This window comes from Taurulus bubalis (genome assembly GCF_910589615.1).
Source record: "Taurulus bubalis genome assembly, chromosome: 14".
Classification (NCBI taxonomy): Eukaryota; Metazoa; Chordata; class Actinopteri; order Perciformes; family Cottidae; genus Taurulus; species Taurulus bubalis.
The window spans coordinates 23,078,539-23,097,440 of NC_136602.1; the positions used below are offsets into that span (position 1 = coordinate 23,078,539).

The 18,902-nt window shown below is 42.5% G+C and overlaps 1 protein-coding gene and 1 pseudogene across 2 annotated transcripts in view; both read right to left on the reverse strand.

The window, feature by feature from the left end:
- Positions 1–18,902, reverse strand: part of LOC306746693 (protein NLRC3-like) — a 284,667-nt pseudogene that overhangs the window by 48,880 nt on the left and 216,885 nt on the right. The window lies entirely within an intron of this gene.
- LOC306746696 (heterogeneous nuclear ribonucleoprotein L-like) overlaps positions 1–18,902 on the reverse strand; it is a gene marked incomplete at both ends in the record, with an annotated part of 39,648 nt that overhangs the window by 7,947 nt on the left and 12,799 nt on the right. The window contains 5 exons of the mRNA XM_079229647.1: positions 12,904–12,976; positions 14,013–14,109; positions 14,200–14,285; positions 16,044–16,171; positions 16,278–16,387. Of these exons, the coding sequence (XP_079085773.1) occupies positions 12,904–12,976; positions 14,013–14,109; positions 14,200–14,285; positions 16,044–16,171; positions 16,278–16,387 (494 nt within the window). The remainder of the gene's footprint in view (positions 1–12,903; positions 12,977–14,012; positions 14,110–14,199; positions 14,286–16,043; positions 16,172–16,277; positions 16,388–18,902) is intronic.

Genomic DNA, 18,902 nt, shown 5'->3' on the forward strand with positions numbered 1-18,902 from the left:
ATGGGTACCAGGTGCTCTGTCAGGAACATGGGTACCAGGTGCTCTGTCAGGTACCAGGTGCTCTGTCAGGAACATGGGTACCATGTGCTCTTAGGAGCATTGGTACCAGGTGCTCTGTCAGGAGCATTGGTACAAGGTGCTCTGTCAAGAGCATTGGTACCAGGTGCTCTGTCAGGAGCATGGGTACCAGGTGCTCTGTCAGGAACATGAGTACCAGGTGCTCTGTCAGGAGCATGTGTACCATGTGATCTCATGTGCGTGGGTACCAGGTGCTCTGACAGGAACATGGGTACCAGGTGCTCTGTCAGGAGCATTGGTACAAGGTGTTCCGACAGAAGCATGGGTACCAGGTGCTCTGTCAGGTACCAGGTGCTCTGTCAGGAACATGGGTACCATGTGCTCTCAGGAGCATGGGTACCAGGTGCTCTGTCAGGAGCATTGGTACCAGGTGCTCTGTCAGGAGCATGGGTACCAGGTGCTCTGTCAGGAACATGAGTACCAGGTGCTCTGTCAGGAGCATGGGTACCATGTGATTTCATGTATGTGGGTACCAGGTGCTCTGACAGGAGCATGGGTACCAGGTGCTCTGTCAGGAACATGGGTACCATGTGCTCTCAGGAGCATGGGTACCAGGTGCTCTGTCAGGAGCATGGGTACCAGGTGCTCTGTCAGGAACATGAGTACCAGGTGCTCTGTCAGGAGCATGTGTACCATGTGATCTCATGTGCGTGGGTACCAGGTGCTCTGACAGGAACATGGGTACCAGGTGCTCTGTCAGGAGCATTGGTACAAGGTGTTCCGACAGAAGCATGGGTACCAGGTGCTCTGTCAGGTACCAGGTGCTCTGTCAGGAACATGGGTACCATGTGCTCTCAGGAGCATGGGTACCAGGTGCTCTGTCAGGAGCATTGATACCAGGTGCTCTGTCAGGAGCATGGGTACCAGGTGCTCTGTCAGGAACATGAGTACCAGGTGCTCTGTCAGGAGCATGGGTACCATGTGATTTCATGTATGTGGGTACCAGGTGCTCTGACAGGAGCATGGGTACCAGGTGCTCTGTCAGGAACATGGGTACCATGTGCTCTCAGGAGCATGGGTACCATGTGCTCTCATGTGCATGGGTACCATGTGCTCTCATGTGCATGGGTACCATGTGCTCTGACAGGAACATGGGTACCAGGTGCTCTGACAGGAGCATGGGTACCATGTGCTCTCATGTGCATGGGTACCATGTGCTCTGACAGGAACATGGGTACCATGTGCTCTGACAGGAGCATGGGTACCAGGTGTGCTGACAGGAGCATGGGTACCATGTGCTCTCAGGAGCATGGGTACCAGGTGCTCTGCCAGAAGCATTGGTACAAGGTGCTCTGTCAGGAGCATGGGTACCAGGTGCTCTGTCAGGAACATGGGTACCAGGTGCTCCGGCAGGAGCATGGGTACCAGGTGCTCTGTCAGCCCAAGTAAACGGCCCTTCCAGTTACCAATGGTCCAGGAGAAGAGCAAAACAGGCACAAGCAAACAGGCCAGAGAGCCGTCACAACCACCAGTGCGATGGACTTGGAGGTCCTGTCGCTTCACACTCGGCTGCAAACCACTCCTGTACGTGGAGGTCTCAGGTCAATGAAGCCAGAATGATTTACAAAATGCAGAAAGGGCTATGCCTGGAGATTCCTTCCATAAAACAACAACACAATCCTGGCACAGCCCTGTAACTTTCGCAAATGTTGTTTATACCTTGCTAATAGCTGAGATCTGAGACACAAAAACACAAATCTCCTGCATCCAGTAAACGTATGGACAACAGAAGATGATAATGCTACAGGAGGGATTTGAGACGTGCTTATAGATGCTTTCATAAACTGATAACTTGTCACAATGTAATTCATTGCTGTTAATCCAGTTGATCGCAGCTTGCATTCTCCATGATTTTAAATCACATTAATTTCAATAAACTACACTCATGATTAATGATTCCACACCCAAGTATTATCATACATTATATAGACTTCATGGTAATGAATGGTAATGATGGAGGTGAGAAAATAAGAAATAAACAACTTCAAGGTGGATTTATTCAGAGAGGCAGGTTTAGTGATACAGAGAAGGTCATGTGAACAGAGATATTAAAGAGACAGTACCTGTGTAGCATCAAGTTTTCTTTTTTTCTCCCACAGCACGAATGAACATCACCTGCATTACATTATCATCATAATGATCAAAACATCACCATCATAACTGTGGCTGTCAAACACATTGAATCACTGAGTCTCACCAAAAACGATGCTGCAGTATAAACAGTAGACTACATACAAGCAACTCACCACATTGGAGGCACATTGAAAAGACACAGACTTGTTTGTCTGCGATAGCAAAAGGGAGAAGTAGTATATAGAAGTGTGTGCAATATGTCTTAGTGTCTAATTGATATGTCTTATGTTCATATGATGTATTTATTTGCATTTAATGTGCATCTTTTCAGACCTTTCCTTTGAAGAAGATAGGACTGGCCAACGTTTCCTCACTCTGTTTCTGTCTCATTATGTACAAGCACAAGCACACACACTTCATCACCCACAGCCATTTAGAGGGGAGATGCTACAGCAGAGAAAGTGAGAAGGCCAGGAGGTAATCTAGACCATCTCCACTGAGCTTCACACCACAGTACGCTCACAGACACAGACAGCTGAGCACCAAGACCCGACGCGTCATTAAATGTTCAGTTAGTTACCCTTCAGTTATGCACACAACATTTTATAAGGATTCAAAAGGTGACTGGATAAACCACAAGAGTCCAAACAGAAACTGATTGATATGCAATGTTGGGAACATACTGAGCGTGAGGGAAAGAAGTGGAAACCGCTCTAAAACGGGTTTGCAAAGGATTATATGTTTGATACTTCTGTAAAACTGGCTCCATGTAACTGTGGGGAAAGCAAACTGACCGTGATGTCCACTATCCAGGGAAGAAGCAAACTAGACCATGAATATGGGGACCTTCAGTCTTTTACTTCTGAATCCTGAATATGCAAAGGAAAGACGACCTAGACAGCTATAAAAAGACAGCTATATTTGCCAGAGAAGGATCTGACACAAATCACTGAATATAAAAGGGTTGCCATTCCTAACTGATCCAGGACCTGGTATTCACAGTATAACACATTCTAGGATTGTCAAGAGAGTGTCGGAGGAAGTAGGACATAAATGACAATACAAATTAAAGCTGCTCACAGCTGTGACTGGGCCCTCGCTTCAAGCACGTCGGGGTAAGCCGAAGGGTTGCCGGCTCGTCCGTCCGAGAACGTTCGCCTGCCAGGCGGATGTTAGAGAGACATATATATATATACACACACATATATATATATATATACACACATATATATATATATATATATATATATCAAGTATATATATATATATACACACACACACATATATATATATATTATATATACATATATATCAGGGCTGTCAAAGCTTTTTTCACCGAGGGCCACAAACAGAAAAATATATGAAAGTCTGGGCTACTCAGGTGAGGTATATGGCCAAATGAATCAAATGAGGTCAATTATGCATATATATATAAATATATATATATAAAAGAATCACATCAGAGGAAATTTGGCCTTTTGGGCCTTTTCCAAGCTCCAGTAGAAGTCGGTAGGGAGAGAAACTGAAGCTGGTTCTTCAGAGATTCGACAATTCCATCAGTTCTAGTTCAGACTCTCTTCACTTCTTCTGCATCATCAGGAAGGGAGTCGAGAACAACTTGAATTCTTTCTCAATGGCAGAAAGATCTGGGAAGCGCAGACTGAGACTTCTGTCATTTGATGTGATGACAGACACATATTTCCTCTTTTTCGCAGAAGGGTTGACCTCTGGAAAATGGAATATACATGTAAATATGTATATAAATATATAAAAGATACAAATATGTATTAAAAGTGATCAAAAGCTTGAGGTTTCATAGAACGGTGTGGAAGTGGTGTGACGACTATTGCATGTGGTTTGTGATCATGCAGCAAGCTGTTGTAACTCAACTGTACTTTCTCACAACTGTTCCAAAGTTAACATGCTTTATGAGAGGCATGGCTGGAAGACTTCTGCATGCCAATATGAACTCATAGTCAGAGCGCCACCTACTGGGAAACTAAGGCAATTTGAACTAGAAATGAAGGACGAAAATGTATGTATGTCTATGTTGAACGTACTGCGAGGGCTGCTTTGTTGAATTTTGAATTTAGTTGAATTTTCTCCTGAGAAGTCCATTGGTCCTTTTCTTCTGAACACAATGAGATACAAACAAGCTTTTGATATGTTTTCATGAAATTGAACCATTAATGATTCACAGAGAATGTTGTACAAATTGAACCCAGCGTTTAGGAAGATTTGGGAATAAAATTGCTTTTCACAAAATTAAAAATAGTTGAAAATTCTAAGTCGGCGGAGTTTAATACGACCACGTACTTTTTTGTAGAGCAGACACAACCGGACATGTGTGCCAAATTTCAGGTCAAAAACTGTGGGCTATCACATCTCACAGGTTGTCAAAAAAAAACATGTTTTTTAGGGGGCGCTATTTGACTTCCTTTACGGTTTAGAGCATGGTCCCAAGAGAGTTATTTTTAAGTTTACATGTGTTACATATGGCTACCGGGTTTCATACATGTAGATCAACCGTAGCGCTGGGGCTGCTTAATTGAATATTTGTAGGGGGCGCTATCGAGCCAATGTGCCATTTTGAGTCATTCAAATCACATCAGGTAACTACATCTTTGCCTTTAATTGTGTGTGGCAAGCTTAGTTACGTGTCGAGCATGCTTAGTCCCTCAAAAGTGACTTTATTGTTGACCGCGAAGGATAGGTCGCCACGGCAACAGCGTTTCACGAAACATCAAAAGCTTTGTGGGCTGGCATCATGAAAGTCTTATGTTTGTCTAGAAGGAATTGGAAGTTGATCTGATTGACCGACTAAGAGAAGCAAGCCAAAGTATAGAAATATTTACTTCCTGTTGCCATTAGGTGGCGCTATGACATGATATAAAAATTAGACTGCACATGTCTTCAGGCCTGGAGGCTGATCAAACATGTGAAACCTGGAAAGGATCTTGTCATGTGGAGTCGAGTTACATCGGTTTATTCGGTCATGGCGAAGGATCGAACTTCCGCGATGCTCCCACGCTACGCCGTTCAACGGATCCTTACAATCTTCAAGGTGATGCATTACCAATGTCTTAAGTCTCTTCCGGCGCATTTTGAGATGGATCTGAATAATCTGTGAGGACCACGGTGTACAAGTAGGTCATTTTCAGTCGATTTTCTCGATTTGACATGAATTTCTTAGATTCACCTTCTAAGGCACTTTCATATAAGATACATACCCATATTTTACATCATAAATTGCAGAACAATCTCAGCTATCTATATAAGGATGCACCATTGTCATAAGGCAAAAGTGTAAAGAGAAAAACGTTACAATATGACACTAAAGCTGAAAAATGGAATCTCGATTTTTTTAAATTATTCAGAAAAAAACCTAACTTTACTCATGTGGTATCTCTGTTTAGTTAATGGAAATTGGTTTACCAAAGGTTTTAGATTCACAAAAGCAGTGAAATATATGAATACAATGGTAGATACATGTAAATAAATGTCTAAAACTACATTTTTTATAATCATTTTTTGAGTAGAAATATGGTCTTTCAGACCTTTCACCAAAATGATAAAAATGGGACTGAGAAATGACTTCATACTGCAGCTAAAGCTTCATGGAGTGTGTGCAAATGAAAAATGACCTTCACAACAATTTTTTGGGGGTAAATAAAAATATGTATTATAAAAAAAAAAAATATGTACAGAATATATATTGAGAAATATAAAACAAAACAAAAACTAGTCAGACTATTTACAATATACGAGTATGGCTTAATTTGCTTCAATGGCAAATCCTCATGCCATGGCATGAGGATATGGAGCAGGAGGTTGTGGAGCAGGCCAATACTTGCTTCGTGTCCATCCACTTCACATAGACGATGGGGCCATCACAGATCCATCTCATGGAGCCTCTCGCTGACTTCTTTGTGGCTGGTACTCCTCTTTGTAAAATAAATGAATACTAGTCAGTTGAAAGAAAGATGACGTAACGATTGAGCATACTATGTATAAATATTACTCAGATCATGACTGTGGTAGTAATTTGAGCAGAGTGCTCCGCATACTATGTGTAAATATTACTCAGATCATGACTGGTAGTAACGTGGGCAGCAGTGTGCACCACGTGGCGTGCTCTCGTGCTCTCGTGCACAGTGTACACATTACTAGTTTGCACCATGCAGTCTTACAGACACGTAACAAAGTTTAGTAACTACACTTACCATCTTCCTCAGAAGAACTAAAGCCTTCAAGCTCTAACGACGGTGCCATGTCGTCCTCCTCCTCGCTGCTCTCCAGAATCATGCGTCTTGCTTCCTCCGTGTTGAATCTCTTTGTCGTCATGATGTCGCTTTTCTCTGACTAAACACTATAGCGTGTGTATATGCTCAGGTGGGTAGTGCTTTGAGACTTCCTGAGTGTACATTGGTTGTTTAGTTCACGAAATGGCGACGGACATATGATTCAACAAATCACAGAGAAGGATTTTCGTTTTTTTTTACCAGCGTCAGATGACACACTGCTGCCTTTCTCTTGCTTGATGATGTTAAAATTATGCTGGGCTCTGCCTGGGCAGGCACCCGGAAGCAGGAAGTCTCCTCTTTCCGCCAGACGTAACATTATATTTCCGCGATGTATAATCGCGGTGCTGTGAATATTTTAGAAACTTAGAGAAACGTTTGTCACCACGCGAAACCGCGGGCTCAGTGGCCAGACGTTTAAGGGACACGATGTTGACATATGCTACAAAGTTTGTGAAGATAGGCCAAGTAATTTGGAAGTTATGTGTATTGACATATTGAGCCACGCCCCTAAGAGGTTAATTGGTTAATAACTTCTGAACGCAATGAGATATCAACAAAGTGGGAGATATCCTTTGATCAAATTGAGCCAATGATTATCCACTGAAAATTTCGTAAGAAATGGACCCAGCGTTTAGGAGGAATGGGCAAAAATGTGTTTTTTACAAAATTCAAAATGGCGGAAAATTTAATTAGGCGCATTTTAATTTCACAGATGAGTTTTTTGTAGAGCAATCCCACCCGGACATGTGTGCAAAATTTCAAGTCAATCGGTCAAAGTTTGCAAAAAGGGTGGGCTTTCACAACTAAAGGGGGCGCTATAGAGACATTTTCTCAGACTTTTGGTCGACACCCAAATTATATTAAAATTTTCGCCGAGTCGGATGGGTGTGCAAATTTTGAAGAATTTTGGTTCATCCCAAGCACCTCTTTTCCCTGCGCATTGGTGAAGAATATTAAATAAACATTTGAATAACAATAGGTCCTCGACTCTGACTACGTCAGTGCTTGGGCCCTAATTAAAAAACGTAAGCAGAATGCAGACGCATGGTTCAGCCCACCAGCGACCTCAGACACACATACAGCAGCTACAGCTGTGGCTTGTTGACTGAGGCTTGGCCTTCAGATACGATGACCTCTAGGTCTTTCACGTGGATATCTTGGTTATATGAAAGGCTCCTTCTTACCGACACTGACTCCTGAGTGCCTGCAGTGACTTCTTTATGTTCTGTTCATTATACATGTACCTGTAGTCAGGTAGCATTTGCAATGCAAAAAAAAGAGCTCACTTTTATCTTTTGGGCTTTTCCTAATGGATGGCATTTGCTGTAATTGTTAAAAAAAAAAAAAAGAAGAAGAAAAAGAAAATCTTGTTTTATATCTTACGTTTTCGAATGTACTTGTATTATTGTTTCTTACTGTGAAGCCCTTTGTTTTGAAAGGGCTGATATAAATAAGGGGAGGATTCTGGAGCAGAAGGGAGAGGACGAGCAGAGACGAGATGATGAGCGTTCAAAAGACGCCGAAGGTGAAAGCAGCGTGAAAGCAGCATGAGAAGGAAAAGCAGAGAGGTGGAGGCGGAGAGAAAGATGGAAGAGCTGACAGAGGAGGAGGAGGAGGAGGAGGAGGAGGAGGAGGAGGAGGAGGAGGAGGAGAGTGACATGGAGATGAGGATGAAAACAGGATCCCTGTTATTCTATCCTCGACACTGGAAGTCAGGTAGCATGAAGAAAGCAGCAGATACTCCTCATAAAACACAACATATAACCGCAATGTTTTTTCAGGCTTCTTGTATAGTACAGGTTTGCATTACGTTGCTGTTGTGTCCATCCCTTCACTAGTCTACATTTCTCTAGAGTAGAGTCCAGAAAGCCTCCCTATTACCTTTCAGATTCATCATGAAGCTGTTTTAAGATTATTTATTTTGTACTGAGGGACACATGCGTATAAAACAGTTGCAATCCCGAAACGTTTCAGGCGACATTTCTGTTCAACCATTTGAATTAGAGCTGAAAGTCTGCACTTCAGTTGCATCCAAATGAGCCCATAGTCATTGATGGAGCACTGTCCCTGGACAGGGAAGTCAAACAGTTACGCCAGATTCAGAGCCTCCACGCGTGGCGACTAGCAGCTAACGGTGCTAACGGTGCTTTAGCCGTGCTCACGCTGCTTGGCTAAAGATTTCCACGACCAGAACTCACTTAGCGGAGCACAGAGAGGCTTCTGGGATGCTTCAGAACACCCCCTCAAACCGTGTCACAGGGGACCCGGTTTAGTTTGGATTCAAAGCGGGGAACGGCCGAATAACGAGAGGAGATCATCACACAGAGGCAGAGACGTCCTTCTGTTCTCAGGTAGACTTCACTCTAGATCTTTATAGAGATGATAGTGGTTTCATCACTCCCTTTGTCAAAACCCCAAAGCCTATATTACCCACAATGCAACACGGCTGCTGTCAGATTGCTCAGGTGCAGGTGTGTGAGGGTTCATGCAGCCTGCAGGTCTGCTGGATCACTGGTGTCTAACCGACGCGCTCTAGAGACGTCCCTTGAGGGCCGTTATCAGACCGGGTCCAGCAGAACCGGCCCGGTGTCGTGGGCTGTGTCCGTGTCCCTGCAATGTGCCGCCATTGAAATCATAAAACACTGTAGATGTACATTTATTTCCTGAATATTTCATCTATCACAGAGTTGGGCCCAGTTCACAATGCTATCAATCACTTCATGAATCCTTCTGAAAGGACCGGGCTGATCCCTCCAGGCTCTGAGGCTCCCTGTGGAGTCTAGACCTGATCCGTGTGGAGTCTAGACCTGATCCGTGTGGAGTCCAGACCTGATCCCTATGGAGTCCAGACCTGATCCCAAGGGAGTCCAGACCTGATCCCTGTGGAGTCCAGACCTGATCCCTGTGGAGTCTAGACCTGATCCCTGTGGAGTCCAGACCTGATCCCTGTGGAGTCTAGACCTGATCCCTGTGGAGTCTAGACCTGATCCCTGTGTAGTCCAGACCTGATCCCTATGGAGTCCAGACCTGATCCCTGTGGAGTCCAGACCTGATCCCTGTGGAGTCCAGACCTGATCCCTGTGGAGTCAAGACCTAATCCCTATGGAGTCCAGACCTGATCCCTATGGAGTCCAGACCCGATCCCTGTGGAGTCCAGACCTGATCCCAAGGGAGTCCCACTGCATGGAAGTTTAATCTCAAAGCACCTTCGAAGCTAAAGTATGTGGAGTTTGTTCTGAGGGTGGTGCAAAGAAGGGTTAACTATTGAAGACATGAATGTGAGCAATGATTACACGACTTATGCTCAGTAAAGGAACGCCTCACCCAAACCACGTGGAGAGAAAAGTATATTATGTGTGTTTTACATGATATATAGTACATAGTATAGTATATTATGTGTGTTTTACATGGTATATAGTACATAGTATAGTATATTATGTGTGTTTTACATGCTATATAGTACACAGTATAGTATATTATGTGTGTTTTACATGCTATATAGTACATAGTATAGTATATTATGTGTGTTTTGCATGATATATAGTCCACAGTATAGTATATTATGTGTTAGTGTTTTGCATGATATATAGTACACAGTATAGTATATTATGTGTGTTTTACATGATATATAGTACACAGTATAGTATATTATGTGTGTTTTACATGATATATAGTACATAGTATAGTATATTATGTGGTAGTGCTGGGTAAATGACACTTGGGTTATACTGGACGAGTTTTCCTAGTTTTAGAAACAGATGTCTTTCATATAGTTTTACTGTTAACTTCCCTTCATCAAGATGCATCTGTTGTGGATTCTCAGTTCACCGTGGAGATGAGAGGAAATTCAAGCTAACGGTGAGTTATTTCAAGCTAACGGGGAGTTATTGGTTTACAATCGGTCATTTTGTGGGTGAAGTATTCCTTTCATATCTCTTTAACCTGGCGAGAAGGTGACACCTCGCATTTTCAGTTACGTCAGATGAAAGCCAATCTAATTTCCTGAATTGATTGAATTAAGAATGAACTGAGCCCAACTTTCATACACAGTGTAAGAGGTTCCAGGAGACAGGATGCTGCGTACAGAGGGCCGTGCACAGGGCTGTTTGCCTTGTTCTGAACTAGCACTGATCTTCTTCTATGAGTCTTTATATTAATAATTACCCTCCAGCATTGTGTGAAGAGCACCTCCATGCACGTGTCTCAGTGTACAGCTGCTAGTCAGATTAGGGGTGTCACGATACACTGGTTTCTCTAGGGGAATAAGACAATATGGATACACTTGAGTAAGGCAATAGTATGTGTTTTGTTAATATATTGGTTTTTAAAGAGTACGTATAGTATTCATGCTGTCACAGGGACTGTGATGAATGCAACTTCCGATCCCAGTGTTCTCAAGCATACGGCGGCGTGTTCTTTATACTATGTCTCTTTAAATTAGATTACATATATGAGTCATATATCACCTCGCTCAGTGCAATAGATGTCATTATACTGAATGTGTGAGGATATGTATTGTATCACCAGATTAAAATCAATACGCAGCCCTACTTTTCACCATCACAGTATGTAACAGTGTCTAAATGTCCTTTAGTCAGAGTGGACAGGAAACTAGTAACTTTTTAAAGCTTTTTAAAACACTGATCCCTCCACACACACACACACACACACACACACACACACACACACACACACACACACACACAGCTCTGGTGTCTATGTCAGCCACATATGACGTCGTGAGGGTTAAATGTTGAGGGAATAGTTTGGATTCCATAAACAGGAGTGTCGGCGTGTGCATGGTTCAAGGTTTCTACTTCTTTTCTCATATCAGATCCGCGTTATCTCTGAAAATAGTTTTCTCTGCAGTCACAAAGAGCTTTTCTTCCTCATTACTGGCGCTGTAAGAAGATATTCATTCAGTGTTGTATCACTATATTATGTTTGTGATACTGTATCGATTCTCAAAAACTGTGTATTATGTAGTATTAACTATTAAGTTTAGATATAAAGATGATCAGTCAATACTTTAGTAGTACTATGATGTGAATGTTACATAAACTGTGATTAATGCAATTGCAAATCCCACGAGACTATTTATGCATAGTTGTGTGTTTTTATAGTAGGACAGTTTTCCTAAAGTTAGATTTTTTAGACACACACAGTACTGCATCCAGTGTGCATTACATTAGTTTAGTGTATCGAAAACAAGTTTTGGTGTGTTTTGTAGATTCATAAATAAATCAAATAATGTCAATACTGAATTATTTTTACTCAGAAGCAAAGCCACAGACACACACACACACACACACACACACACACACACACACACACACACACACACACACACACACACACACACACCCTGTCATGTACAGTGCAAACGACTGCTCTGTTCTATCTATCTAGTGCATCTTTACATGCAGCTGTTTGCTCTGCCTTTGCACAAAGGAGGGCGTCCTTTTAAATTTGGTCAATACAAAAAAGCGTATTTATTTAAATAATAAATGTAGTGTTGTACTGTTACTTACAGTGTGGTTATTATCGTGATATCTTGTGCCACGATAACAGTCGAGTGGAAACTTGATATGGTGACACCCCTAACTCAGACCGTTATCCTGTAGACTCGCATAGCCAACACGTCTGGTCCACAACGCTGAGCCAGAAAGACCAGTAATCAGATCTTGCAGTGAAAACATATCGAAAAAGGCAGTTTAGAGCATGCCGTACATTTTCCTTTGTGTGCTGGAAGAGCTGCATGATGGTCACAAAGAGCCTCCGTGTGCACCAGACAGCAGGCCATGCGAGAGTACGTCTCCGGCCAGAGGAGGAGGGTCAACCCTGTGGAGCAGACGGGAGGAAGGAGGGTCTACTGGAGTCCTGCAGAGAGCTGGGCCGAGGCCTCCTGGGCATGTTGAAGCAGACGCTGCATGGCGGTCAGCAGGAGTGAGATCCACCTCTTTCTGTTGTTGCTGGGTTGCAGAAGTGAAGATGGAAGAAAGCTGCAGTGCATGGTCAGCCTGACGTCCATCGAGGGACTGTTCTCTCTCTCTTTCCCTCAATGTTTCTCTCTCCTCAGGGTAAGCGGAAGTGCAGGCTTGTGATTGGCTGGTGTGAGAGTGTTGATTGCAGATGGAGAGACAGGAGGCGGAGGAGTCTTGGTGTGATGGAGGTCTACGATCCAAACTGTTACGACTACACTCTCGGTCCATAATGACTGAGGATCTGGTCGCAGTTTCACAAGCGACTGGCCATTCTCATCTACTGGTGTAACGCCAATCAAGGATGGCTGCAGTGGAGGAAATGTAGCACTACCGAAACCTGAGTCCTACCTTCCACATCACAGGATGTCCCGCTTGGTAAAAGAGCAGGGTCACCCCGAGCGGCCCGGTGGTTACAGTCTGCCTTCAGTGTGAGTATGCAATGAAGAGAAAGGAGGAAGTCTTACCTCGTCTGACCAGGTATGGCTTCGTGTAGTCCCAGCTCTCGTTGTCGTTCTTAATCACGTTCAGACGTGTCGGCTGTCGGCGGAAAGATGGAACAACGAATCAGGATCCAGTTAAATGTATCACAGATATACAGCAGCTGCATGACTAATAACATCGCTGCCAATCTACATTGAGTAAGATACTATTTTATGCAGATGACACAATTCTCTCTCAACATAAACTTGTTTTAAAAGTGACAGAAATGCATGATTGCTTTCAGGGTTCATACACATTCTGACAAGTGGATTTGCATGACTTTAAACCAAATGTCCATGGCAAACATTTAGTGAGTAAACGTAAAGTGAGTAAACGTAGTATTTAAACTAACAATGAGAATACAAAGCATACAGTAAACCTTAAATGACACAAATGAATGAGACAATAGTTTGATTAAAAGAATAAACATTTATATAGATGCCTGTATGTATGCCTGCTTATATTTTGAGTCTTTCTTTTAAAAGCATCTTCATTATTTCAAACTCAGCGTAAATGAACATCATGAACACATGAATATAACACATTTACATGACTTTCACTAAACCTTTGGGATTTCATTTTTTTAAAGGACTTTTCCAGGCCTGGAAATAACCATTTTAAAATTCCATGACTTTTCCAGGTTTCCCATGACCGTAACAACCCTGTGCACATTATGAAGAACATAGAGGAGAATACAACCCGGTGCTCGGATCCAGACTTCTCTAATGGGAATGGTTGAACACATCATGTTATCATGATGTGTCGTCCGCTATTGTTCAATCGGTCTATGTTTTATTAAAGTGATATAGACAAGACTCTGAGCATTTACAATTAAGACAGAGAGAGAGAGAGAGAGAGAGAATGGAGAGACAGACAGACAGATAGAGAGAGAGATAGAGAGAGACAGAATGGAGAGACAGACACTTCCTGTTTTCATCTTGTCGGTCAAAGCCGGAGTTTAGGTGGATTTTAGATATTTTAAAAGGAATGAACAACAAGGAAGATTTAATTGAAACACATGGTGCTGTTGTTTACTTGTCTTGATTACTGGAACGCTCTTGTATGCCTCATGGTGTGACTTCCTGTCTCTTACCCGTGCATATTCAATCTTCAGCGTACAACAACCAGCGTAGATGTCGGCTCCGTTCAAAGCAGCTTTGGCCTTCTGAGCACACTGAACCGACTCAAACCTGAGGGAGTGGGGTTGAGGAGAAGACACGGCACATTCTGACACGCACAGCATGCAAAGACACGCGTGTTCACACCTGCAGGAAGGATACTCCACCATGGCCTGGATCCCATTGCGCTTGAAGATGACGATCCTCAACACGCTGCCGATCGGGTTGCACACCGTGTACAGGACATCCTGGACCAACAGGAGGGGAAGAAGGAAGACGTTCAACATCCAATACAATCCGTACATTTCTGCACAAAGCATAGACCTCAGCATTGCATGAATACCATAAAGATACTGTAGTGTACTGTGTCAGATAATGCAAACAGAGATCGCCAAAGCGCCAAGCACAAAGATGCATAGACACCCCTCACCATAACATCATTGTGCTAAGACACATTTCACTCTGAGCAAAAAGTCTGTGGCCGTCTTTTGGACACGAAGTATAGAGTGAGCGACGTCCTGATGGTGAGGAATGAAAGACGAGTGGAACCTCAGAGGAACGAGTCTGAGAGCGATGAGAAGACCAACAGCATTCCAGACAACATTGGACATCAACCGAGAGCGACTTGAACCGGTTTGTTGGTGTAAAGGTTACATTATGATTATGATGTGAAGATCATGTTGATAATTCACCTTCAGATGACTTTGGTATCTCTTAGATTTGTACCGTCATAAAAGACAACTCAGTCACTGCATCTCTCCAACGCGCGGCTGTCTGGTTTCTGATTCGCACGCATGGATCTCATTTGCGCTCTCGGGTTTTGACAGTGGTTTGCTTCATATGTGTGTTTGTGTTTGTGTGGGTGGAAGGAATGGAGCATAACATTTCCAAGGGGACCAATTAAAACCGGCTCATATTGAGAACGGTGTCAGCTAATGGGAACAAAGGATTTATAATTATAATTGGTCTACCATTGGCAGGTTTAGTCTGCAGCCTGAACCCTGGGTTGAGAGGATTGAGAGAATCGGTTTCCAGCACTAACACTCCCAGATAGAGACGTGTGGACCACAGACAGGTTGTGTTCAGATGCCTATGAGCGAGGCCCTGTCTTGCTTTCGTGTAGCTGTGGTGGACATTGTCCTGTGAAGTGACTTCATTGTCTATTGCTGTCCCAAGATACCGGAAGTGGGTGACCGGCTCACTTCCTGGCTCATCATACGACTGAAGGAAGGATCTGTACTGCCACTATATATATATATATATATATATATATATATATATATATATATATATATATATATATATATATATATATATTAAGATCTAAAACGCTGTTGTGAAACAGTCTATTACCCAAAATCTGACAAAAATATAGTAAACATGTTTTAAGGGTGCATTATAAATATATTCACAATGAGTTTTTGAAGAAATCCGCTAATGATGTGATAGAAATAAGGCCACACAGGGGCAAATATGTGTGCGTGTGCGTGTGTGTGTGTGTGTGTGTGTGTGTGTGTGTGTGTGTGTGTGTCAGTCAGGGTTCATACACATTCTGACCAATGGATTTCATGACTTTTCCATGACTTTAAACCAAATGTCCATTACAAACATTTAGTGAAATCTGGGTGTAAACAGTAAAAAGTGAGTAAATGTAGTATTTAAACTAACAATGAGAATACAAAGCATACAGTAAACCTTAAATGACACAAATGAATGAGACAATAGTTTGATTAAAAGAATAAACATTTATATAGATGCCTGTATGTATGCCTGCTTATATTTTGAGTCTTTCTTTTAAAAGCATATTCATTATTTCAAACTCAGCGTAAATGAACGACATGAACACATGAATATAACATTTACATGACTTTTACTAAACTTTGGGATTTTATTTTTTTCAAGGACTTTTCCAGGACTGTAAATAACCATTTTAAAATTCCATGACTTTTCCAGGTTTTTTCTGTGTGTGTGTGTGTGTGTGTGTGTGTGTGTGTGTGTGTGTGTACCGTGGTTATAGGGTAGAGCGGGTTCTGTATGGACAGCAGGAGAACCTTGTTGCCGCTGTTGGGGTTGTCTGCGTTGGTCGGCCTGGTGATCCTCTTGGATGTGGAGTAGTTGAAGTACGCCTGCTGGCCTGACGGACCGACGGATGAAGATATAAACACACACATGCTGCACACAAGCACGGGGAACCAAAGCACGTCAATAGGGCTTCACAGGGGAAAGCCCGGGAATCAAACCTGCGATGTAAACGGGCTCCTTGGCTCCACAGGACACACAGCGGTCGGCGCTCTCCACCGCGGTGAACTCCACCAGGGCCTGGCGCTTGAACGGCATCATCATCACGTAGCTGAGAGCGAGGGAGAAAAGACACACACCGTCAGGTCTGTTCCACCGGACACGTCCTCCACCCTCTGGCAACACCTTATAGATGTCCATATCCAGATGTCCATATAGCAACAGACACAAATACAACAACAATATATAAACACAATAGAGGACGCAGGTGTAATCACTGCAGTTAAAAGTCACTCATGGTTAAAAATATGCAGACACTTGTTCCAATGTTTCCAGAAACAGGAAGAAGACCTCGTATCACTCTGTTGGCTCAGTTAAGACTTTTATAATGACATGTTCATTTATTCAACATTTATATTTGTATATAAAATTCCTCAACACAGTATAGAAAGTGGGAACATTAGAGTCACAAACACGACTTCACTCGTCCGTCTGGGGGGCTTGAGCTCTCTCTTGAGATGTCTCACTTTGTATCTCACTTTGTGCAGCACATTTAGCTCCTGGTCTCCCATTAAAAAAGAAGCAAATGTAGCTTCTGATCTTATAGATATGAAGAGGAATGGCTTGTGTTTTTGGAGCCAATGGTAGAAGCCTTCCCAGCCTTAGTAAGGATGTGAAGGATGTGACAGACGAAGCAACACAAGCGTAGTTTCCACACAAAGTGGTCGCAGCGCTCAGTCGGCAGCTGAATCAAATAGTTTACAGGACGTTCAACCTGTGTTTCTTTATCATGCTTTCAATACTTAACATGTTTCTTTACAGAGTTCGTATGAAGGCAATTAAGTAGTTTATGAATACGAGATTACAGATAATAACAATCCCTCCTCGTCGTAGTGGAGGTTTATGGTGTTTTGCCGGTTACACCTGCAGACTAGTTCCTATCCTAGAGCTACACTCGTATTGTGTACAATTGTGTATTTATTTTATACTTTTTATTCACTGATTTGAAGATGAAAAGTAAAATAATCTATTTACTCGTTTTTGTCAAAACAGCTTCACTTACAAAACGAAATGTTTGATGAATAAATCTGTGTAAAAAAAATATTATATATATTTTCTGCTTGCGTTCCTCCGATTTCATGTGTTTTTATGTTCCATCTTTAATCTGTAATGTTGTAGTATAAAGGTATTTTATCCCGTATCTCTTTGTTTACCTTTTTTTACGTCTCCATGCTTCATTGGTAACTGTGTGTTTAACGCCACGTTGCTATGAATTGTGGGTAATTCCTTTAGGCAAAGTCGGCATCTAATGCTGACTTAGGGAAAGGGTTCATAAAGGGCTCAAAATGTGACTCAAGCACTCTACGATGTGACAATGGGACAGAACCAAACCCTCAAGGACTTCGCGGAGCCGCCTCAACTGGGCTCCGGTCTTTTTGAGTCTTCCGTTCATTAGTTAGTGCGCCCTCTGGTGTTTTGGAGAATAACGCAGCTCAGAGAGTAGAAACGCCTCCGTACGTCCTTGGAGGTTGAGCTACGGCGTCTGCAGAGGCTCAAGTATAAACACAGCTTTAGCATGAAGGCCTAAAAAAAGTGTTTATGTGCTTGTCTCACAGTTTGCTTGTCAGGTAAATGAGAGGTTAATAAATACTGCAACATGCAGAGTGTGAATAATGGAGACGGAGTCATTTAGAGTGGAAACTGCAGTATCATAAAATGTTTCCTTCAATTATTCAGAATGTGTCATTATTTTACAGGAAAGCCGACAACAGAAAGACAAAGAAACACTGAAGTGTGATAATAACGATGATGAAGAACTTTAACTATGACCTTTGAACTGCTAAACCTCCTGAAGAACTGACCTCTCATGATGGTGCTGACTGACAAACCCTCAACAGTCAACTAACAGGTGTACCCACCCATGATGGACTCTTTTACAGGTCAGAGGTCACTGATGCCTGCTTTCTGTCAACAGAGGAAGAGGAACACACTGAACTTAGCCAGAAATAAATCCGCTATCAAAATGTACATTACTTAAGATGACATGTTTAACATGCCTGCCTACCTGAAACTGTGAATGACTAAAAGACACTGATGGTTCTCCAAAACTAAAATGTGCTGTAATTGAATTCATGCAGAGCTAAGACTTTGGTTTTGCACCTTCGGTAGACTGATTTTTTAAGATACAATCAACATCTGACATTTATTTGGTCTTCTATTAAGGTCAATTTCAATGTTTTTAGCATAAATACTTTTAATGATAAATAAATAATTCATTATAAGCCCCCATCATTTTTAAATAGACATTTAAATGCACACTAATGCCCTTTCTTTCTATTTTGGATCTATAATTTGAATTTAAGTGTTAAAATGTTTTCACTTTCTTTGTAAATCGTTCACAAATGGACTTCTTTCACATACGTTGCATTTTGCATTTATTCTGTCCGTCACTGAAGAGCTTTAAGTCAACGTAGCAGACCTCCACAGCCTCCACATCAAACACACACACACACACACGCACACACACACACGCACACGCACGCACACACGCGCACGCACGCACGCGCACGCACGCACGCGCACGCACGCACGCACACACGCATACATATTGATGCACCCGTCTAAGT